At 44.9% G+C, this 21,616-nt stretch overlaps 1 protein-coding gene across 3 annotated transcripts; it reads left to right on the top strand.

The window, feature by feature from the left end:
* Positions 1-1,038: 1,038 nt before the first annotated feature.
* On the top strand, positions 1,039-20,200 carry CCND1 (cyclin D1). Of its 3 annotated transcripts, XM_068399370.1 has the most exons (7): positions 1,039-1,084; positions 1,166-1,275; positions 2,610-2,995; positions 4,706-4,921; positions 5,542-5,701; positions 11,144-11,292; positions 16,784-20,200. In XM_068399370.1, exons 3-7 carry the CDS (start codon positions 2,798-2,800, stop codon positions 16,937-16,939), a joined length of 879 nt encoding a protein of 292 aa, XP_068255471.1. In that variant the 5' UTR covers positions 1,039-1,084; positions 1,166-1,275; positions 2,610-2,797; the 3' UTR covers positions 16,940-20,200. The 3 variants fall into 3 exon arrangements, with proteins under 3 accessions (XP_068255471.1, XP_068255472.1, XP_068255473.1); XM_068399371.1 differs by lacking the exons at positions 1,039-1,084; positions 1,166-1,275 and adding an exon at positions 2,090-2,177; XM_068399372.1 differs by lacking the exons at positions 1,039-1,084; positions 1,166-1,275; positions 2,610-2,995 and adding an exon at positions 4,051-4,113.
* The last annotated feature ends 1,416 nt before the right edge of the window (positions 20,201-21,616 follow it).

Here is a 21,616-nt window from a genome sequence, read left to right as displayed (position 1 = left end):
TCAGGCGGGGACCGGGCGCTGCCGCAGCCCCGTCCCGCTGCTGCCGCCGCCGCCAACGGGCAGGTAGCGGCGAGGGCGGGACCCCGGCGGCGGGCGGCACCACCCCCCGGCCCGGGCAGGTGCGGGGCCGCCCGGTGCAGCGAACGGAGCACCGGAGCTGCCACCGGGGCGAGCGCGGGGGCCGGGCCGGTGGCCGCGGCTGTGGCACTTCTGACCAGTCCCCTTTTGTCTCGGCGGGAACGGGCGAGCCCCGCGCCGAGATCTGCCCGACCCGCCTGGTAACAGCCCGGCGCCCCCATTGGCTCACGCTAATGGCCGCTTCCTGCGGCCGCGCCGCCCCGCACCGCCCGCCGGGGGCTCCCCGGGCCCGGGGCCAGCGCCGCTCCCCGCCGCCGGCACCGCCCGCCCGCCGGGAGGGAGCCCCGTGCCCCGCCGGGCAGCTTTTATGAATGAAACACCGGCTTCGTGTTGAAAGGGGGGGACAACCCCCCCCCCCCCCCCCCAGGCCCACCCCAACCGGGAGGCACCGGGAGGGCGAGGATGCTGGAGGCGTGGGCGCTGTGCAGGGCTGGGAGAGGGAGTCCGTGCTCCCGGGTAGGGCCGGGCGCCTCGGGCGACGTGGCCAGGAACAAATGTTTGGAGGGAAAGCGCTGGCACCGTGCTGGGGAGGAGAAGGGGCTGGGACAGGCTCCCCCGAGCGCTTTCCCTGCACCCCCAAAGCAGCTGCTCCCTAGAAAGGTGTTGGGGGTTCAGGGAACTCCAATAGGATCCCCCAGTTGCGCATCGCGGGCAGGCCGAATTCCAGTCAGGGGGTGCAGGGTCATGGCGTGTTTCTTCATTAAAAATGAAAACCTCCCCGGCCAAGTGGAGTTGTGGAAACAGAAGCGCGTGTCCCGTGTATGAAGCACAATACGCAGGCGGAGGGACGCGGGCAGGGGACAGCTTCCTCGCTGAGATAGGCCCCACGGGCTGCGGCGCGCGAGGGGAACTGAGATCCGCGGGGCCTCCGACATCCTCCTAACAGGCGAAGACAAAATGGAGACAAATGGTCAAGCAAACGGGTAAACTTAGGAAAGACGGGCAGGTATTTCATGCAAAGAGATTACGTAAACACCCAACTGTGCAGCAACGTGCCCTGTGATCTCTGGCACCGCTTTCCCTGCAGGTCACGCAGGAGAGATGCTATAGGACTCTGCGGCATGTCCTCCACGGCCACGAGACCCTTCCACTGCCCTGACACCAGCTGGCGATGCCTCCGTGAGTGCCCTGCCACTGGTAGGTATTCCTGCTATCGGTGCTGCACCCGGGTGATGCTAAAGCACCGAGGCCAGGGTTAAGCTGAGTGCTCGGGTTTTGAGGGGCGGGCAGGCAGAAGGCAGCGTGAACCCCAGTTTGTGGCCTTCCCACTTCTCCCCGCTCCACTTCGGTGCAGGAGAAGTCGTTTATCCCATACAGTGGGTGCATTGGCTTCGCCACTGGTGTTCTCCAGCAGGCCCCGAGCTCCCCTATCAGCCCCTGGAAAAGTGAAGAGTTTAAAAGAGACTATTTTTTATTAGAAACAAAGCAAACCGAAGTGTTTTCAGGTACAGGCAGCTCAGCCGGGGAATGGGAGTTATTTACGGTGGGGCCCCGCTGTTGCACGTCACGCGTGGACAGGCTGTCCTGGCGGCACGCGGCGTGTCGGATGAGGCCCCGGCAGGCTCCAGCGGCTGCCGGCACCTCCCTCCCTGCCACCCGATTAATCTCCCTTTAGGTGCTAGAGGAAGCTCTGGCCACCATTTTGCTGCTCTGCTGGGATATTTTTTCTGGGTGGCTGCGAGCAGTGGGGGTGGGGTGCCGAGTGCGGCCTGCCCGGCGTGCACTGCTGCCGACTGCGGCTCCGATTAGCTCTCGCCCTGTCCCCTGCCACCTCTGTGCCCCTTTTGGAGGGTAAAACCTTTAAAGTGAAAGGAAAGACATTAAAAAAAAAAAAAAAGGAAGAGAAGAAAAAGCACCGTCTTGGTAGAGGCGGGGGGAGGAGACCCCAATTCTTTTAAAATTCTGGCGTGCAGCGAAACCATCTAGGCTGGGAAAAAATAGGACTGAGGAAACGGGAGAAAGCTTTTCCCTTGGGATCAACTACAAAGACGGGGAGTTCAGGTTGGGAGCGCGCCCTTTTGAAACGCCAGATATCACAGGTACGCGTCGGTGACGGCAATAATACTAATTGATAACGAACAGCGACGCACCGGTACTGCCCTGCTCCCCCTCCCCGGCGCCCCCAGTAAAATAATACCGAGCGAGTCTCCTTGTATTTATATCCCCGCGTGCCTGTGTGTGGCCTAGCCCCATTCATCATTTGGCTCCCACTGCAGAACTCGCTCCATTTTTAAAATTATGCATGATACATTGAAGAGACAATTTGGGTTTCCCCCACCTCTCCCTTGCCCTTGAAGAAAGCAAGCCCTTGTCTCATTTGCATTTGCATTAAAACCCTGCTCTCTATAAGCTAAGCAAAGGGGAAGGACTTGAAGCCTATGGGATGGCTTTAGGGCTCTGCCCCTTGCTTTTGGCTCTCTCTCTCTCTCTTTCTCATTCTCTCTCGTGCTTTGATCTCTGCTTAACAACAGTAACGTCACAGCGACTATACAGGAGAGTTTTGTTGGAAGTTAGAAAGTTTTGCAGCCTCCAGAGGGCTGTAGCGGCAGTAGCAGAAGCAGCATCCAAGGGACTCCTGGAAGGGGAAGAGAGAGGGAGCGAGCGAGCGGCTGACTCGGTCCTGCTGCAGAGAAACTGATTCGAGACGACGGAGGCAGACATGGAACATCAGCTGCTGTGCTGCGAGGTGGAGACCATCCGACGAGCCTACCTAGATGCCAACCTCCTCAATGACAGGGTGCTGCAGACAATGCTGAAGGCGGAGGAGACCTGCTCGCCCTCCGTCTCCTACTTCAAGTGCGTGCAGAAAGAAATCTTGCCATATATGAGGAAAATAGTTGCCACTTGGATGTTGGAGGTTTGTATCTTTCGGGGATTTTCTTTGCAAGCTTCGGCACCGAATTAAGCCGCAGAGCTGCTCCCCCATCTCCTGCCGCTCCCGGCCCCCCCCACCCCCCCGATTAGTTCCCCGGCGCGGCACACGTTGCTCTGGCTTCGGAGACGCCCGCGTGTACGGAGGGGACGCGGGGCTGGGGCTACCATCGCCGCTGCCGTTATTGCCGCTGCTTTATCCCCGCTGCAGCAGTCGGGTCCCGCCGCGGAGGGGCGGCGGGCGACCCCCCCCCCCCTCCCCCGGCACACCGCGTCGGGGGTCGGGGGGTGCCCCGGCACCTTTTCGGCCGTCGGGGCAAGGCGGTAGCGGCGGAGAGGAGCGCGGAGAGGAGCCGGCTCGGCCGGGACCCCCCATCCGCCGCCCCGGCTGCCGAGCCCCCGGCCGCGCGGTGCGGGGCCGCCGGGAAACCTTGCCAGTTAATTTTTTCTGAGGATTTTATTTTAAATTAATATCCTTGTACACGTATGCAAGTGGCTGCCCGTGCCAGTATTATGCGCCATCTTTGTTCTTTTTATTTGCAAAGCAAAAGTGTTTATTAATCGACAGAAAAATTAAGAAAGTCCCGCGGAGCTAAGCCAAGGGTGTGTGTTGCGGGGGGGAGCGGGGGAAGGGGAGCGGGGGAAGAAAGTCGGGGGCCGGGGGTACCCCGCTGGGGTTGCGGGCAGGGGGACCGGCCGGAGGGGCTCCGGCATTTCTTGGGGGAGTTCGAGGGTGAAAGTTTCTTTGTTCAGCGCGAAGAGAGGCTGGAGCTGTGGTCACCCCTCAAAGGCATGCTTGTGCTGCGGCGGCGATCTGCAAGGTCGCCTGGGAAAAGCGAGTTGGAAAGGGCCTCGTCCCCTGACGGGACACGTCTGGGGGGGCTCCCAGCGGGAGCCCCAGGAGCTGGGCTACATTTTCATGCCTTTTCGGAAGCCCTGGGCGCCCGCGATCTATTTTTAATTAATTTTTGAAAGCGCAGCGCCCTGCCTTGCTCTGGGAAATGTCGCGCCCGGCTGTGCTGCAGGGCGAGAGAGGGAGGCGATGAATTTCACTTCGGGGGGCTTCCCCGGAGCCCCCCAGCAGGACCATCGGCACGGGACTCGGTAAAGGACCCCCGCCGCTTCATTTTCAACCTTTTTTGAGAGCTCGAATAATTTTTTAAATATTTTTAAATATTTTTTGAAAAGATGACGTCTGGGGAAATGAGGCTGGACGCCACCTTTGTGTCTCGACCAGAGAGGGGAATCGGCAGCACAACGGCAAATTAGATGAAAAAATATAAGGGAAATAAATAAATCCTGGGGCAAGCCCGGCTCTGCACCCCATTCCCAGACACGGGGGCTCGCATTTTCCTCCGCTTTCCTTTTTCTTCCCTTTTTAAAAATTTGTTCTAGGGGTTGGAAAGATGGGGACAGACCTCTTCTTCGATTACCCCCCCTCTTTTAACCACGAATCGCCTGCGGATTTCTAACGCCACATTTCTCCCCACTTTGTCACTCGTGACTTTCTCTTTCATTTTCTTTGACGGCTCTTTTCCCCCCTTATTTATCTGTTTCCCCCCAACTGCATTTTGCCCCTCGTATCCTTCAACCTTGCCCTGCAAAGCCTGGGGGGTGAGGGGGGAAGGGAAGACGAGGGTGGCGGAGCTTTCGCCTATATTAAATTATTCTTCAACGATCTCTCTCCTTCTTCCAGGTTTGCGAGGAGCAGAAGTGCGAAGAGGAAGTTTTCCCCTTGGCTATGAATTATTTGGACAGATTTTTGTCGTTTGAACCCCTCAAGAAAAGCCGATTGCAATTGCTCGGAGCTACCTGCATGTTTGTGGCTTCAAAAATGAAGGAAACTATTCCTCTGACCGCAGAAAAACTGTGCATTTATACAGATAACTCCATTAGACCCGACGAATTACTGGTAATTTCACGTTTAATCACCTCAGGAAAAAAAAAAAAACAAACAAAAACCCCAGAAAATCCCAAACCAAGAAACGCCGCTTAGCGAGCCCCCCGGCACCGGGGCAGGCGGGGAGGGGGCTGCCTCCCGACCGGCGGGGGTGCCGGCGGCGGCCGGGAGCCGCTCCCCGCGGCCTGGGGAGCTGCAGCCCCGGCGGCGGTCCGGGAGGGGAGCGAAGTGGAGCGGAGCGGGGCTGAAGCCGGGGCCGGGGCCGTGCCGGGCCGCCCCCCGCTCCCCCGGCCGCGGCCCGCGGGCTGCCCCGGCGGGACCCGCCGCCAACGCGCGGCTGGGCGCGGCGCGGGCGCCCCCTGGCGGCCCCGCGGGGCACTGCGGCGGGCGCTTCGCAGTGGGGGCGGCCCGGCACCCCCCGGGCCCTGCGCCCCCCGCCCGAGCAGGGCCTCCGCCAAGGGAGGACACCCCCCCGCCCCGTCCCGGGATGCGGGGTGGGCTGAGAGCCGGCTCGCCCGGCTGCGGCTACTGCTCGTCCGAGCGTGCGTGAGCGGAGCTAACCACATTTTCCCTCTTCTCCTTCCTCTTCTCTTCTCCCCCCTTCCCTCCTTCCCTCCTTCTTGTCTTTGCAGCAAATGGAGCTGCTTCTGGTGAATAAGCTGAAATGGAATCTGGCTGCAATGACCCCCCACGATTTCATTGAACATTTCCTTACTAAAATGCCTCTGGCAGAGGACACCAAGCAGATCATCCGTAAACATGCTCAGACTTTTGTGGCTCTGTGCGCTACAGGTATGAGCCCTGCACGTTAAGCACAGCGTGTCGCTCCCCTACACGTGCCTACCCCCCGGCTTGTAAAGCTTCCCATAGCTGTGGTCGAAAGCGAGCTCACAGAGCCGTCGGGAGGTAGCTTAAGCCCCGATTATTGCCCCTTGTTGTTTGCAGAAGGTGGATTACTTTGCAGAGGTAAGTTTTTTCAGAAGATACTTTGCTTCTGAGTTTTGTTGTTGTCAGGGAGGGAGAGGTACTCCCCTCTTTATAGCTTAGCTGTGGAGTTGCAGCTCAGCATGGCACGATTTCTTCACCTCCGTACACAGGGTTTTATGTGGGGGCTGCAAAAGGCTTACTGCCCGTACGGGGAATCCCTCCCTGTGCGGATTCATTCTTTAAGACAGCTTTTAAAGGCGGAGGGAGATTTTGCTTGTGAATAGCTCTGCGTGGGGGGTTTTAAAACTTCCCTCTTCAAGTTGCCTCTTCCCCCCTCCTTGGTGGCTGGTGGATTGGAGGAGGGCCACGCGGCACAGCAGCTTTCCTGGCACAGGACCCAGCCGCTGCCATCTGCACCCTTCTGACCACGTGCTGTGCTGAAGCCATGTGCAGGGCCGGCCTCCAAAGACGCCGACTGTTCGCTAGGCCAGGTTTGCAAAGGCCTGATCTTTGGTTTCAAGGGCACCGTGCGTGCGTGAGCGCTGGGTCTTTGAAGTTCCATGTTTGCGTGTGGACTGTGTGTGTATGCATTTGTATGTGTACCAGCTTCACCCACTGAACCCCTAGCAAGTGGAAGGAAAAAAAGTTTTAGAAGAGTCTTTCTGTTCTCCAGATCTTGCTGTTCCCACAGGACAGAGTGGAGGAGCAGGGACAAAAGAAGTTCTAGAGGGAAGATACTCTGTTTAAACAAAACGTGTTCAGCACGTTTTCTTTTAATATGACGAGACCAATCCAGGGATGGCAAAAGAGTAAGGAAGAAAAAGCAGCCAAAGCAAATGTTCTTTGCAGTAGCACGTAAAGAGGAATACCAGACAACTCTGTTGACGCTGATAAAAACCTAGTGTAAAGGAGATACAGTGCTTTACTAAATGTTAATATTCAGTAGTAGTTGTGCTAAAAAAAACCAAAAGATGAAGCCTGCATTTGGACTTGAGAAGAGGTATCCTCACTTGAAAACCTCAGTGGGATGTGTGTGGTCAATGGTACAAATTAATGTTATGTAGTTTATTTTCCAGAAATGGATTTGGTAAAAAGATTGAAGAAAGATTACAGGCACGCAGAAGAAAAATTTTATTTCACAGAATCAGCCCTACTGCAAGGCCTAACGATAGAACGACCAAGCCATAAAAGATAAATTTATAAACACTGGCATTGCTCTTCATGTTGGGCCTACCATGAGCATAACGGGCAGTTCATAGATTAGATTGCCTGGAATAATGCTTGGTGTTCAGAGCGCTGCAACCTTCACACAGCCTTCAAACTACCTGCAGCAACATTTTGGGGAAAATCGGAAGTAACTCTCCATGCCAGATTCTACCGGATAAGGCTGCTGCGACTCCGAACGTGTGATTTGCTAAGTTTGAAGCTTCCTCGGCTGTTAGCTAAAAAGAGCAGCTACCCGGCCTCCCCTTTGGATATGGGGATGTTTAACCGAGGTTGTTGTGTTGGCAATGACAGGGATGAAAACAAGAGTAGTTCAAAGGTTGGAGACTTGCTAAGAGTCCAGTACTTTGATCTACTGTCGGTGTTGTTATGTTTCTTTTAGGAAGCACATCTAGAGCCTTTATTTAACACTGCTACACACCACAGCTGGAGAATGGATCAGTAAATGAGAACCATGTTCTGGGAGTTTTACTTAGCTTTTACAAAAACAGTACTGAGCTCACCAGAACTGGGGCCCTCTTCAGCTCCCTACTGAAGTTGGGAATATTGCCTCGGGAAAGAGCGCTCAGGAAGGCTGCCACTAGGCTTTGTATTTTTATTGTTATTTTTGGATGTCAGGATTTTCTTTACCTCTTGCTTTCCCCATGACTTCTTTGTTGGCTAGTGAAGATCACATGTGGCTTAAGTAGCATCTGGACTTTGCTTTGCTGTTGCTGGGTTGTGTTGTATTTCCCCTTGCCAAAATGAACCTAGATGGACTGCAAATGCGTTGTGCTGCCTGGATGCTGTGGGGCCCAATCCAAAGTCCACTGGAAACACTGACACTCGTTTAAGTGGCCTCGGGGGCAAGCGCAGTATATCCTTTGCTTGAAGCACAGCCTGTGGCCTCTACTGTAAAGGAGGGTCTCCTAAGAAGCAGCAGCAAAATAATGCTTGCTTAGAAAATAAAATCTCCGCCAGTTGGCTTAACAAGGTGAAGGCTGTGGAAGTGTTTGTAGATGAGCGTGTATGTGTTTGCTCCAGAAAGAGAAGGTTACACTGCAAGGTGAAGTTGAGGGGAATTCCTTCTAAGCTCCCTCTTCAGTTGTCTGGCTAGTAGAAGTGGATTTGTTTGATTTGTTTTAGTTTTGAAAAATCCATTTTCACCAAAGGATGTCTTTGTGCTGTGGTAGGTTTGGGAGAAAAAGAAAAAAAAAATTACCAGGGGTTGTTTGAAGTTAACACATAATTGAGCTTAATGAATGGGGCTTTGGCATGGCCGAGCAAGGCAGGGAGAGCTCAAAAGGAAGCAGGCCTCTTTTGGCCCAAGTTAAGACCAGTGTTGAGGGAGAACTGCAGCTCTATACAAGCATAACAATGAATAGCAACAAATATTGGAGCTTCAGCATTTCATTATGTTCTTCTGGTTATCAAAACATACCAAGCTCCTTTTATATTATTATTATTGCTATTATTATTGTTGTTGCTTTCCTCCTCTCCGATGGAGAAAGAAAGATCCCCCTTTGAAACAAGCGCGTTACAATTCTCCTATTCTCTGGCCTTTATAAAATTGGGAGTCTCAAGGTATGTGACCAGTTGGAACCTGTTGCATCTTGCAGCAAGTGATTTATGTTCGCAGTTTTGATTTGCCTCAATGAAAAGATTTTCATTCATAGCCCCCAGCTCTCCAGACGGATGGAATTGCTGCTCCATTTAAAAAGGAAAAGGGGTGACTCGCCTTGTTAGGAATTTTTTTTAAAGCGCTGCAGCGCCTATATGCCTGCTTTGTCCTCCCTTCAGGGTGGCTGGCATTCTTCTCTCTCCTCCCCCTCCTCTCTCTCTCTCTCTCTCTCTTTTTAACAACGCTGAAGTTGTTTATTCTTTTTGGATGAAGTCTCAGATAGGCTACTGGGGATGTGTGCTTCAATTGATGGGGCCCCCTACCCCATTGTGGCTGTGTCAGGTCTAATTCATCTCACCGAAGCCCCCTTGTTCCTGAGCGCTCAATAGCGCAAGATGAGGCGATGGAGGCTGACAATGATGCCACACTCTTCACTTGGGGGCATCCAATTACAGGCGAGAGGGGCCCCCTGATTAATATGCTGAAATTAGTGGCCTCTGCCACAAATAATTCCTTGTTGAGTTGCAACAAAAAGGCAGTCCATGCTGCTTGTCTGGAGTGGTTATAGGGACAGACACAAACTGGTCATTTAAACTTCATTATCACTTTTCCACCTTGGAAAGAATGAGGGTGTGACTATGAATTCATGTTCTTGTTTACTGCTCCATTTAAAAGAAGAACGCAAATATTAATCCCAAACGTGATCCTGTCAGGACAGACTCATTAAACTGACACATTTTGGTCATGTTCTGTTTGTGGAGCTCAGTAAACAGTGGCGCAAACGCGCTGCCACCGTACCCCTCTGAGCAACCCAGTCTTGGTGGAATTCATGCTTGCCTACCGAAAGCCCTCACTTCTGAAGTCTACCTGCAACTGTGTGTCAGTATTTCAGTTAGGGGACTGGCTTTGGAAGGTGTATGGTGTCCATAAGCGGTCTGGACTACTTTGGTTTTTGAGAACGACAAAAGCTTGCTAAAAGGTGGCTGCGTTTAGATCTGCCCGGAAATGGGCAGATGAGGAAAAGGGGATAAACTAAATTTATTTTGAGCACGGTAACATAAATGAGATGACTGTAGACTAAGCATGCCTTTTCGCTGGCAGTGCGTCACAAAAGTTTGGCCACAATTCATCGTATCAGTTTAATTTTGAAGGTTTGTAGAACGCTGGGCAAAATGCCCCTTTGAAGGTGGGTATTGGTCAGGGCTACAATGGAGTGTCAGAGGTATATGAATAGATTCAGACTTTCATAGAGTCCCGAAGTCTTTAGTTTCACATAAAACATTTACACAAAAGTTGTTTTATCATAATAAAGGAGATGCATGATTTAATACTCAAACTGTTCCACTGAGCCCTCTAAGCTGTCCATTCCTTTGATTTCATTCAAGGGTTTGACAGATGGTTTATATTTTTTCAACCCAGAGGAAGTTGTATTCTGATAAAAGCTGAAGGAATGTATCTCAGGTTCTTGTGTATAATTTGGCATTTCCCTTTCTTCCTCACAAAATTAAGACTTGTGCCACTTACGTCCTTTGTTTCTGATTCTCCTCCAAGGTGTATGCTGCCATGGATCAAACGCATTCCTGTTCAGCAGAAAGTCTTAGCATTAAAATGTGGATTATTCTTATTAAAAAAAAAAACATAAACCAAAACAAAAAGCAAACCAAACCCATGCTAAATGGCAGAGATAGCCCCTTAAGGAATCATGGGAGTGGCTTTGTGGAGAGACCTACAGCAATGCAGTCTGGAAGGGGGCCCAGCCTCTTGTCAGCATGGTGTCACATCAGAATGTAACTGATTGTCCGCCAATTCTTGGGACCCCCGTCACTTAGTTATGCCACATTTACATTAAATCCCTGTTGCCAGGATGGATGGCAGCCACTGACAAGAGACTAGGTTGAGACAAAGCATTTTTAAGATGAAACCTTAATTTAAATATGGATTATCTGCCTCCTGACAGGGTTAAGCAGTCTTTTTCTTTCTTTTTGTTGATGTTGTTCATTAAAGCTATATTCCTTTGAATGTCAGTGCAAAGGTTTCTGCTTTAAAGGGCCCGAGGACTCCTTATTAGAGTGCACCTAGGATCTGATTGTGCGAAACACTTCAGAATGCGAACAGGTTTTCTCACATGTATAGTGCCATTGACCCCAGTGGCGTTATTCACATGAGCAAAGTATTATAACATTTGAAGAATGGGGGCCCTGCTTATGATAAAAATGCCTCAAAGTGACGAATGGCCTCCCAGGCTCAGGCTAGGAAGGGCTACTCACTGAAGTACAGTTGCTCATGTGGGTAAGTGTTTACAGGTTTGGACCTGTAACAGTTTAGAGCAGGAGGCACCTTTCTGCTCACAACTTTCCCTACCTTTTCAGATGCAATAGTTGGCAGCTGAAGCCATGCTGGTAGAAGAGTGTATGTGTATGGGCAGGCTTCTCCTAAAGCAATCATTTCAGTCTTTTTTTTTTTTCTCTTCTTTCTTCATACAGATATTAAATTTATTTCAAACCCACCTTCCATGATCGCAGCTGGCAGCGTGGTAGCAGCTGTGCAAGGCCTGCATCTGGGGAACACTAACACTTTCCTCTCCTATCAATGCCTCACACATTTCCTATCACAAGTTATCAAATGTGATCCGGTAAGTGACTCTCTCTCGATTGATCTCCTGCCTTAGAGTTTAAGAATGAATGCCTGCTCACTGCATAGTGGCTAATCTGACAGTAAACCTTGATAAAAGTCAAACCTCAAGCGTGGGGTTTTTGAATGTGTTGTCTTGTGTCCGTCCTAGTTCTTTAGCTGTCATTATATCCATTAATCTGTGACTGTGCTGCTGCAGTTCACTGATAGGAATGCCACATCCAGGTCTGATGTTTGTAAGAGAGGCGTATCTGACAAAGCAAAGGAATCCCTGCATCGATTTGGGACATTGCAGAGGCTGTGTTTGGTTGCGGGTAATTAAAGCAGGAGTCTATGTAAAACAAAACTTTGAAAATAAGACGAGGAAATAGTTACTGAGACCTCGGCAGTATCTCTGACCTTATCTTTGACCATTCTTGAGGCCTTTTATTGTGCCAAGTGGTGTGAAAAAGCCCTTCTTAAAAGAGTTCTAATGATCTAATTTGGTTTATTACGTGCTAGACCTGCACAGTAGCTGGTATTGAATTCCTTTTTGGAACAAATGCTTGTCCCACGGCTTTCTGACAAGGTAGATGGTCCTCACAGGACTCTAATTTTGCCCTGAAGCTTCCAGGAGATGCACATCAGTAACTAGTGAGCAATAAACCTTTCATGAGTGAATGGGCCAGGAAGGGAGCCTACAAGGAAGACCTAAAGTCAATGATCCATGTCATAATGGTGTGTGAAGTTGGGGCAGAGTTGAGCTTTGTTTTGTAACAATGTGGAAGACCAATAAATAGATGCTTTAAAAAGGTTCTTGTGAGGTCTCCAAGCACTGGACAATGAGTCAAATAAAGACAGCTCTGTGGATAGCGGCAGAATCTTTGAGATGCTGTTAAATTATTTTACATGTTAATAATTTAAATACATAGAGAACTGTACTAGTCCAGACACTGCAAAACTACGTTTGTATAATTGGACTTTGTTGACAGGATTGAGTGATTTCTGGAAAGATGAATGCGTCGTAATTAATTATTCACAAAAGAATATTTTACTTTTGATAGACTATATGAAAAAATTTGCTGACAAATATGATATCTCAGCTTATTATTTTGATGACTTTAACAATACCTCAGTATCGAGCATGTTATTTTTGTCATTCATATTACTGCAGCTAAAGTAATATGGATCCAGTGCTGAAATGTTAAATGCTATAAGAACTTCAAATGCTGAAATAAAATGCTGCTCAGTTTGGTATGTACATGTAATGCTTTTAGTCAGTTTGTGAACAATGTAGATATTTCAGTGTATGGTTGGCCACTATCCAGTTAGAAATACTTGAAGCAGGTAGTGAGGAAAAACACCAGGCTCGCTATCTGTTCTGACAGTATCTGATGCAAACAAAAACATTATTTAATCATTCCTGATACAAAGCATTGAATTAGATTCTCTCACATCTTGGAGAACAACAGCATGTCCTTAGGTGACTTGACTTAGCTGATGACAGAGCTCTTTTAAAAGAAAATAAAGTAGTTTTAGCAAGAAGGAGAATCCTTGCTTATTTCTTTTTCATTGTCCAGAGTCATTGCAATGCCACAATCTGTATGACCTGAACTTAAAGTTAAGAGCTTTAAAAGGAAGTAACTCCCCTCCAGCTTTCCTTGTTCAATATATTCGCGTGTCAGAGCAGCTAGAGTTAGAAGTAAGGTTTTTTGTATAGGTTGCTACAGAAAATAAGCATCATAAAATTACACCCATGTATATGTATACTGTTGTGTTTGTAACGGCATAAGGGAACAGCATTTTTCACTGCTATTGCTTTGAGTAGAGAAAAACCTCTTGATTTCATACACAGCATGATTCCCCTGCACAGAGAATTTCCCGTAAGATGTGCGTATGTAATCCATGGTATCAAACACTATTCCTGTTATCTTATTTCACTAGCATGTAGATGAGGTTTGTTACTCCACAGTGATGGTTCTCCTAGTCAGACTGCACAAAGGAATCCGCTTTATATTGGATTGTCTTGAAATATTAAGAGCATGCATTATAACACGGCTAACATTCTCCCTGATTATCTATTAGCTAGAGCAGCTGGTCTGTTGGATTTCAGGTTATATAATTACACTTTTTTACCTTTAGTCTCAAAGAAAGCTGAATCTAAAGTAAAATGAGTATCACCTGATTGGAATTCCTTTATGGTTCATGTTTACGTTGGTAGGAGTCCAGTTTCCCATTTTGCCTTTGATCAGGGGTAATTAGAAGTCAGATAATCACAATTAGAAGTCTTGGGCTGTCTTCCATCATTCTATTCTTGACCCCATCATCCAAACAGATTGAATTTTACCTGACATTCATTTCCAAGCCAGAAATTTGCTAAACTAGATTAGATTGGGTTTCCATGCTGTCTGTTAGTACATTGGAATTCGTCTCCTGCCTGCCCCTACTCAGAGGCACCTTCAAACATGTGCTTGTTATCCAGAATGGGTCAGGCAGTAACAAAGGATTTCCAAGCAGTTTCTTTTTTGTTGTTGTTTGTTTCCTTTAGTATCTGACCCTGGAGTCTGATCATGTCTACTGTGTGTGTTAAAGGTATTTGACCACATCAGTTAAGCTAGCAAGCCTTTTTTTTTTCCACTGAGGAGCTTAATTAATCCAGGAAGGGTTTATGACCTTGAACAAACTGTGGTCATTGAAAATTTGGGTAGTGAAGCAGAAAAGTTGTTGGGAGAAGTTATCAGAGTAATGCACAAGTTTTGTATTTGCTTTTCAGTGTTGAGAAGTACCGAGAATGAAAAAAGCTTTGGTGAGGTTGTTCACAGTGAATGTTATATTTTTGCAGTTACTTTTGCTAGCTCTAATACATTCCTACAGACAAACTATTAATCTAATAGTCATCTGAATAAGAAGTGATTTGAACAAAAATGCCTAAAACATTAAAAAAATACTGTTCATTCAACTGTAGCTTAAGACATAGTCTGTTCATAGTAAATTGTAAAGATTATGTTTAAAAAAAGTACAGTTACACCATGCTATACTCTTGAGAATCTCACAGAAAAAAAAAAATTCTGTGGTCAAAAAATACCTTTAAATTACACAGTCCTATGTAATTATTCATGACTGGACTCCAGAGGGAGAAGAATAGGTATTTATAGAAATTCTTTTGAGTGGTTTTAGTTTCCAGAGCTCAAAGACGCTATATGCAAATGATAGGATTAAAAAAAAAAAACACAAAAAAACCCACTACCACCACCCCCCCCCCCAAAAATGGGCAAACAGGATTTGTTTTGCTCTGAAAATAAATTGGCTTTCACTGTGGAACACTGAACATGATGCGTTTTTAAAAAAGAGTTATCCTCAAAAGTGCCTGGATTTGTAAAACCAAAAATACCTAAACCTGTATTCATGTACTACTCGTTACTACACCTAATTCCAAGTGTGACTGAGGTACATGGTACAGGACATGCAAGTAGAAGCCTTACAGTCAGGATTGATCCGTCATATCTTGAGAAGGGGTGAAAGGATTTCATAGGGATCTTATTGTGAAGGCCAGAGGTATGCAGGAGCCAAAGGCATGATGACTTTAGGATATGAGGCGTTTCTTTTTGTCATTTAAAACGCTGTGTGTCTCTGTCAAGAGGAAATATTACACTAGGGTTTAAACCAGAAAAGGTCATAGGTTATGTGTTTTCAGTGAGCTGTAACTGATGGTCTGATCTGCTTAGAGGTAGGATTAACCTCCCTCTCTCTCAGAAAGGACTTGCAGAGAATTGTTTGCTTGGGTTTCTAATCTTATTTTACCCCAAATGCCATGTGCCCTTATTGGTGGCAGAGGAGATTCTTGTGGTAGTGGAATCAGTGAAAAGCTGGTAGATCACACAAGAAGCCTCTGAATGAAGGCAGAATTGAAACTGGGAAATAAAGAAAACAGCAGGCAGGTCACCCTCTCAGGAAAACAACATTCATTCTCAGTCATGCACATCCTAACACTTTTGACGGCAATTTATCATGGAAGACTGGGTTCACCACAAGGGCTAACACATGTCATAGGTTAAATCAGAAAAGGCAAGACTGAAAGGAAACTTCAAAGTCCTTAATACACAGAGTTAAATATGTTGGGGAAAAGCTTACGATGTTTGTTATAAAGGTAGGAGTAAACAGCACGCCGGAGGAATACTGGCAAATGTAGTGTGATTGTTTTGCCTGTTAAAGGCACCATTTGTGCCATTGCAATGGCTCTGAAGAACACAACCATAACTTGCAGAAAGTGGAACAGGTTGAGCTCACAGGCCTTCTCCGATTCTAATTGCCGTGGATCCATAAGCAGAATTGGCTGTATCTACCCACGGTATGGTTTAATGCCTGGGGGAAGTTACCTTTCCTCACAGGAGACGTGATCCTGCTTGGTGCTTTATGCTTTTAATTCACACCAAAGTCCATGCAAGTGGCGAGGCCCTTGAACCCTCCTGAACACTCAGTAGGATTGTGTGCGCATTCAGCTCTGAGAAAATGCTTTTGAAGCAAGGGAAAGAGATCTCACCCTGACTGAGATTTCAAGGTGAATGCGGTAGCAAACTGCTTTCATAGTTACGAAGATGCTTAGTGGTGCTTCTGAAAGATCTCTCCATTTTGGGGTCATACAGTCCGGTACATTTTTCTGTTCAGATGCTTTCTGAGTTAGAAATCAGCTAACTTGAGCTGCCCACTGCTGGACATAGCAGCAGTTGGCAGGCAACTTTGGGCATGTATATCTGAATATATGTATGGCACTTCTACCTGAGAACTTTACATTATCAGAACTCAGCCTGGGAAAATCACTGTTTATGACCATCACTTCTAGTAGAGTGTACTGCCAAAGTGTTTCTGTGGTAAAAGTAGAAATCATTAGAGCATCAGCAATACTTGGACCAACTCTGACTCTAGCCCAATTTCATGTCTTTGGAACTCCACTCATTTAATTTTGGTTGATTCACGCTGCTGTCCAGTCAGTCTGTTAATATTTTTCAAAAGATGTAAAGGACAGTGAGGTAAGATAGTGTGAATGGACTTTTACAGAACTGCTGAAGTGTTAATGGCACAGGCAGAAAAGTAGCAGTGCAAGCTACAACATCTACTGTGTCAAGGTCCTGCCCAGCTTAGTTACTACAGGTGTCATTGTGGTGGAGCGTTCATCACATTCAGTTGTAGACCCATGGGCTGACACTAACAATGGCAGTCATGGTTTGTCCAGAGGACCTATGGAGATGCTCACCTAGGCCATTAAATAGAAGATGGTAAGAGTTGCTGAAGTCTAGATCCAGGCTAGCATCCTGCAGAAAATGGGGTAGCTCATCCAATCCGTTCACTAGTCAGTGTTTCTCTTGGCTCTTCCCACACTCCTTTCAGTCCGCTGCCCTCCCAGATAACTTGATTATATTTCTCTTGCTTTTTCAATAAATGATATTTGGTCTGTGATCTTACTGTTTTTCTAAAGGACCCTGGGTCTTTTTCTCCTTCCATTTAATCTTCTCTAGGATTGTTTACGAGCCTGCCAAGAACAGATCGAATCCCTCCTTGAATCCAGTCTACGTCAGGCACAGCAGCACAACGTATCTTCAGAAACAAAGACTGTAGAGGATGAAGCAGACCTTTCCTGCACACCTACTGATGTGCGAGATGTGAACATTTAAGAGGACTTCTTCTAACGGGTTTGCTTGGCGAGAAAGACAGACAAAGAAAGGGTATCTGAGAAGGAATCAGCATAAGGATCTCCCCCCCAGAAACCCTTTTCTCCAGGACATTTTTATACCAGAAGGGAAAACCAGTCTTGTTATATTTTTTCTTGCTCTGTCTCCCTTCCATCTGTGACTTCAAACAAACAAATAAAAAATACCCCAAAAACTGTCTTAAAAAAAAGAAAAAAAATAGTATTTGCATTACCCCCAGGGGTTTGTGCTACAAAAATAGAGGATTTTATACAATAATAATCAACTAGTTTTTATATTAAAGTGTTCTTGTCTGTATGTTGTAAAAATAGGCATTAACACACAAAATGTCTCCAGGGGAGGTATTAGATTTGATTTCTTACATATAAAACAAACCTACCAACCATTTTTAAAGTAGAAGAGGGTTTTTTTTTTTTAGATAGTAAATGAAATATTCTTTTTTTTTTCTTTAAAAAGCATAGCTTTAACGCAGTTCTAGGCTTTTCTGTATCTTGCTTGCTTATGCATTTAGTCACTTTATAATTCATCTGTAAATGTTTATTTTATTTCCTTAGTTTTTTTTTTATCCTCTTCACCTTATAAATGGTTAACGTAACCCATAAGTTAGTGTATGTTAGTATGCAGCATTATTATATGTTAATCTTTTTTTTGTGCCTGTGGATTGCCTGCGCATAAGGCATTTGTAGGGTTCCAGCTTAGCATTGTTGGGAAAGGCCAATGTACTACTCATACGATACTCTATTATAAAGAGAAACCGAAATAATGACATAATATATTATATTTTTGTAATCTTCATATTTTTGTAGTTACCTGTGTAAAATGCTGGTCTGACCCCACAGATATTCAGCCTAATTATGGTCAGGTTCAATCCACAGTTTAGTCTTTTTTTTTTTTTGTTTGTTTGTAATATTCTAAAACCATTCCATTCAAAGCACTTTCAGTCCATTAGGTATAGGAAATACATTCTTTTATTGTGTGGGAATTTTTTTTTAATGGAATGGTTTGGAAATATATAAGTGCTTGTTCGCAAACTTGGAATTGCAAAGCAAGTGCATTTAACTATGGTGTTAGAGGAGAGGTGATTTTTTTTTTTTTTACGAAGGTTGTGTTCCAGTGAGAGAAATTGCATTCACAAATTGCCAGGATATCTTCCTATCCTTTTCTATAGAAAAGTTGAAGTTTAGAAATCCTTTGGTGCCAACTCATCTTTATAAATTAGGGGCCTTAAAGGTTCACATATAGGACACATAGTTTAAGGATTGTCGCTAGATGTTTTACAACTGAAGGTTTTTAAACACTAAAATATATAATTTATAGTTAAGGCTAAAAAGAATATTTATTGCAGAGGATGTTCGTAAGGCCAGTATGATTTGTAAAATAATGCAATCGCCCCTTTTTTTAAAAAAAAAAATCTTTCTACCCTCGATGTTGCAGTTTTAACATAGCTTATTAAAGAAAAAAGGACACGCTTCAAAGAACAAACCCAAAACAAAGCAGTCTGTTTGGCCCCTTCCTATACATTTTTCAAAAGCAGTCTAACCATGAAAACGCCATAGTTAATAGGTATGAAAATTGGAGTACTTGAAAGAAGTTCTTATTCCAGTATATGCCCCATTTTTTTATTTAGCTACAAATAGAGAATTTGCACATCTTGGCTATGTATCTTATTATTATTTTAGAAAGTAGCTGAAGGGACGTGGACATAGCTGTTGAAGTTGACGCTCGAGGAGAATGTGATGGTGAAATGTATGTGAGAAAACTGCCGCTAAGGTGTTGATTGTAAAAAAAGAAAACAACAAAAAACAAGAAAAAAAGAAAAAAGAAAAAAATTAAAATTTAAAAAAAAAAGAAAAAGAGAAAAGAAAAGAAAAGGAGTGGATGCTCCATTTTTATTGAGCTGCTATGGATAAATTCCCAGCATGGTTTGAAAAAAAAATTAACATTGCTTTTCTGTATCTTTGTCATTGTGTTTTGCTGCTATTTTGTGGATCAGTTTTTTTTTTTTGTTATACAATGTCATATACTGCCATGTTATAGGTTTTAATTTTCTCATAGAAAATTATATTATTGACATCATTTTTTTGTAGATTTTTTTATGTGATCAATTTTTACTTAATGTGATTACTGCTCTATTCCAAAAAGGTTCCTGTTTCACAATACCTCATACTTCAGTTAACCGTGTCTAGACCAGGTTTTAATGTTCGTACACAGTGCCTCATAGTTCTACTGCAAACGAAAATGCATCGAACGTTATTCTGAATGGGTCTCGCGATTTGCAACTAGGTTGCATTAATTTAAAAACAGCAGACATTTCAGAAGATCAAGTAATGTCAGTTTTTTTTGTTGTTATGCATTTTATAAAGCTGGATTCTTTGTCTGATCTGGGGTTTATTATCATAGTAGTTTTAAGCTGTGTTATTAGCCACACTGATATATGAAAGGTGCATTATAATATAACTCTTGTATGCCACCTGATGTGGTTTCCCATCGGTTGGGACACATCATTTGGCATGATAGGTTATCTTCTGGAACTCTAAGTATTTTGTGTGTTTAATCTGTTATGATATACTAGTTTTTTGTTTGTGTTTTTTTTTTTTTTTTTTAATTATAGCATAATGCTAATTTAAAAAGCCTTGTAAATCTCATAAATAAGCCAGCTAACAGAGTTGTATGCTGAAGAATAATCTAGCTGTTGCCTGTATGCTGCTAAACCAAAACAAGAATTAGAACTCATTTTGAGGCAAATGCAGTTAAGACCCTACATAGCGCATAAATAAAGCATTGCAATGCTACTAGCAGTCGCAGGACCCAGGAGGACTGGATACATTCTGTCCAAATTTCAGGAACATTTCTTACTGCTTACCTCATAAAACACTTCTGTTTGTGGCATCTCTGTGTCTCTGAACCAAACGTGATTATTGAGTTAGTGCTTGTTGGTTATATTATGTGTTACACTGACTGGCAGTGTGTACTGCGAATTCCCTTAAAGTATTGTATGTACTAAAAGGCCAAATCCAGATTAAGTGGGTTCATGTGCCAACAGAGATGCTTTATTTGTCACATTATTATAACAATCTGTAGTAAGCAAGCAATTCAGATTTGTACGTTTTTATATTGTACTTATTGGCATCACTGGTCTGAAATGCACATTTTCACCAACAGACCTGTAACAGACAAGTTTCCAGCAAAAAAACTAAAGTCTAGAAATAAAATTGGTAAAACCCATTGTCTGCTTGTCGTCTTTTTTTTTTTTTAATTGCCTTCATGAATACTCAATGGTAGTAACTACCTGATGCAATGAGTAAACCACATGGCATTTTCCAGTTTTGACTCTCCGTGCTTTAATAGTTGCAATGCTGAAAACCTTCTGTCGTTATTTTAGGAAACCGTAGGCGTTTTTAGCAATGCGTAGGTGACTGCCTGTCACAGTAATGTGTATTTTTTAAAAAGCAAAATAATTTTTTAGCTGAAGGCATTCTTTTAAACATCTAAGGTAATTACTCAGTAAAACACCATTTGGTGGTTCTTTTCAATAAAAGGTAAAATAAAGTAGGTGTTGGATGGTACAGAATGCTTGTTTGTATTTATTTATCAGTGTAAGGTTTTGTGTCCTAGAATATAGAAGATACAGATTGTTTTAAAAGCAGTAAGGTGAACCTGCCTTCTTTCCCTTCCCCTCATACAAAGCTTTTGCATCTGACTATTGTATCACTAAGATAATAAGGAATAAACCAGAAAAATGTAAAAGCCTACTAAAACTACATAAAAAAGAACTGGACCTAGAAGGACAGAAATTACATATGGTTATAAAGTAAAATGAGAAAGAATTATAACCTGTGTCCCAAGTCACATTCCCAAGTATCTTTGAAAACTGGGGATACGTATTGTCAATTATTACAAGAGCTGAACATGGCAGAAAAAGCTGCTTATTAGGGGGGAATGGTCAAGCTTCTATACATTTGACTGTTGACCCTATGAAAATATTTCTGCCTTAAAAAACCAAATCAATCTACATAAAACATCCAGTGTTTGTCTCCCCTGTCACAAATTAGAAATCTAGTATCTGCCTCCTGAGTTTCTCATTGACTAAACTTCACATTACAACTAATTCTACGCAGTAAGTACAGCAAAGGAAATGAAAAATGAAACTCCCAAGTTAACACCTAACATGTTAATTATAGTCTAGTGCAAAAGAAGTTTGTCTTAGTGCAGTTACCAAGAGATGGGAAACCATCTACATCAGAAGAATCCCAGTTGAGCCTGTAGAGCTTGTCAGTTTCCCAGTCATTTCAGACAGAAACCTGAACCACACAGCCCACAGTAAAATCAGAGATCAGGTCCGTACAGTAATACCAGCACATAGTGTGAGCTATAATTTTTTCCATTTGAAACGGGGAGTTCCTCAATATTGTCAAGTTACACTGGCAGGCCACCGAGGAAGATTTGTATAGCAGTGAAAGAAGATCTAAACTAGACTCACAATGACTTTACACACAGATCAAGCCGAAGCTTAAATTGGACTCGGTCATAAAAGACCTATTTTTCCACACAGATCTTTTATTGTTTTTCTGCAAAATTGCAGCATATTTTAAAGAAAAAAACAGGAAAAAAATACTCACTTTTGTATCACTGATGGCTAAC

This window comes from Nyctibius grandis, chromosome 4 (genome assembly GCF_013368605.1).
Source record: "Nyctibius grandis isolate bNycGra1 chromosome 4, bNycGra1.pri, whole genome shotgun sequence".
NCBI lineage: Eukaryota > Metazoa > Chordata > Aves > Nyctibiiformes > Nyctibiidae > Nyctibius > Nyctibius grandis.
The sequence above is the reverse complement of the archived record's forward strand: the minus strand, read 5'-3'. Positions and strand labels throughout refer to the sequence as shown.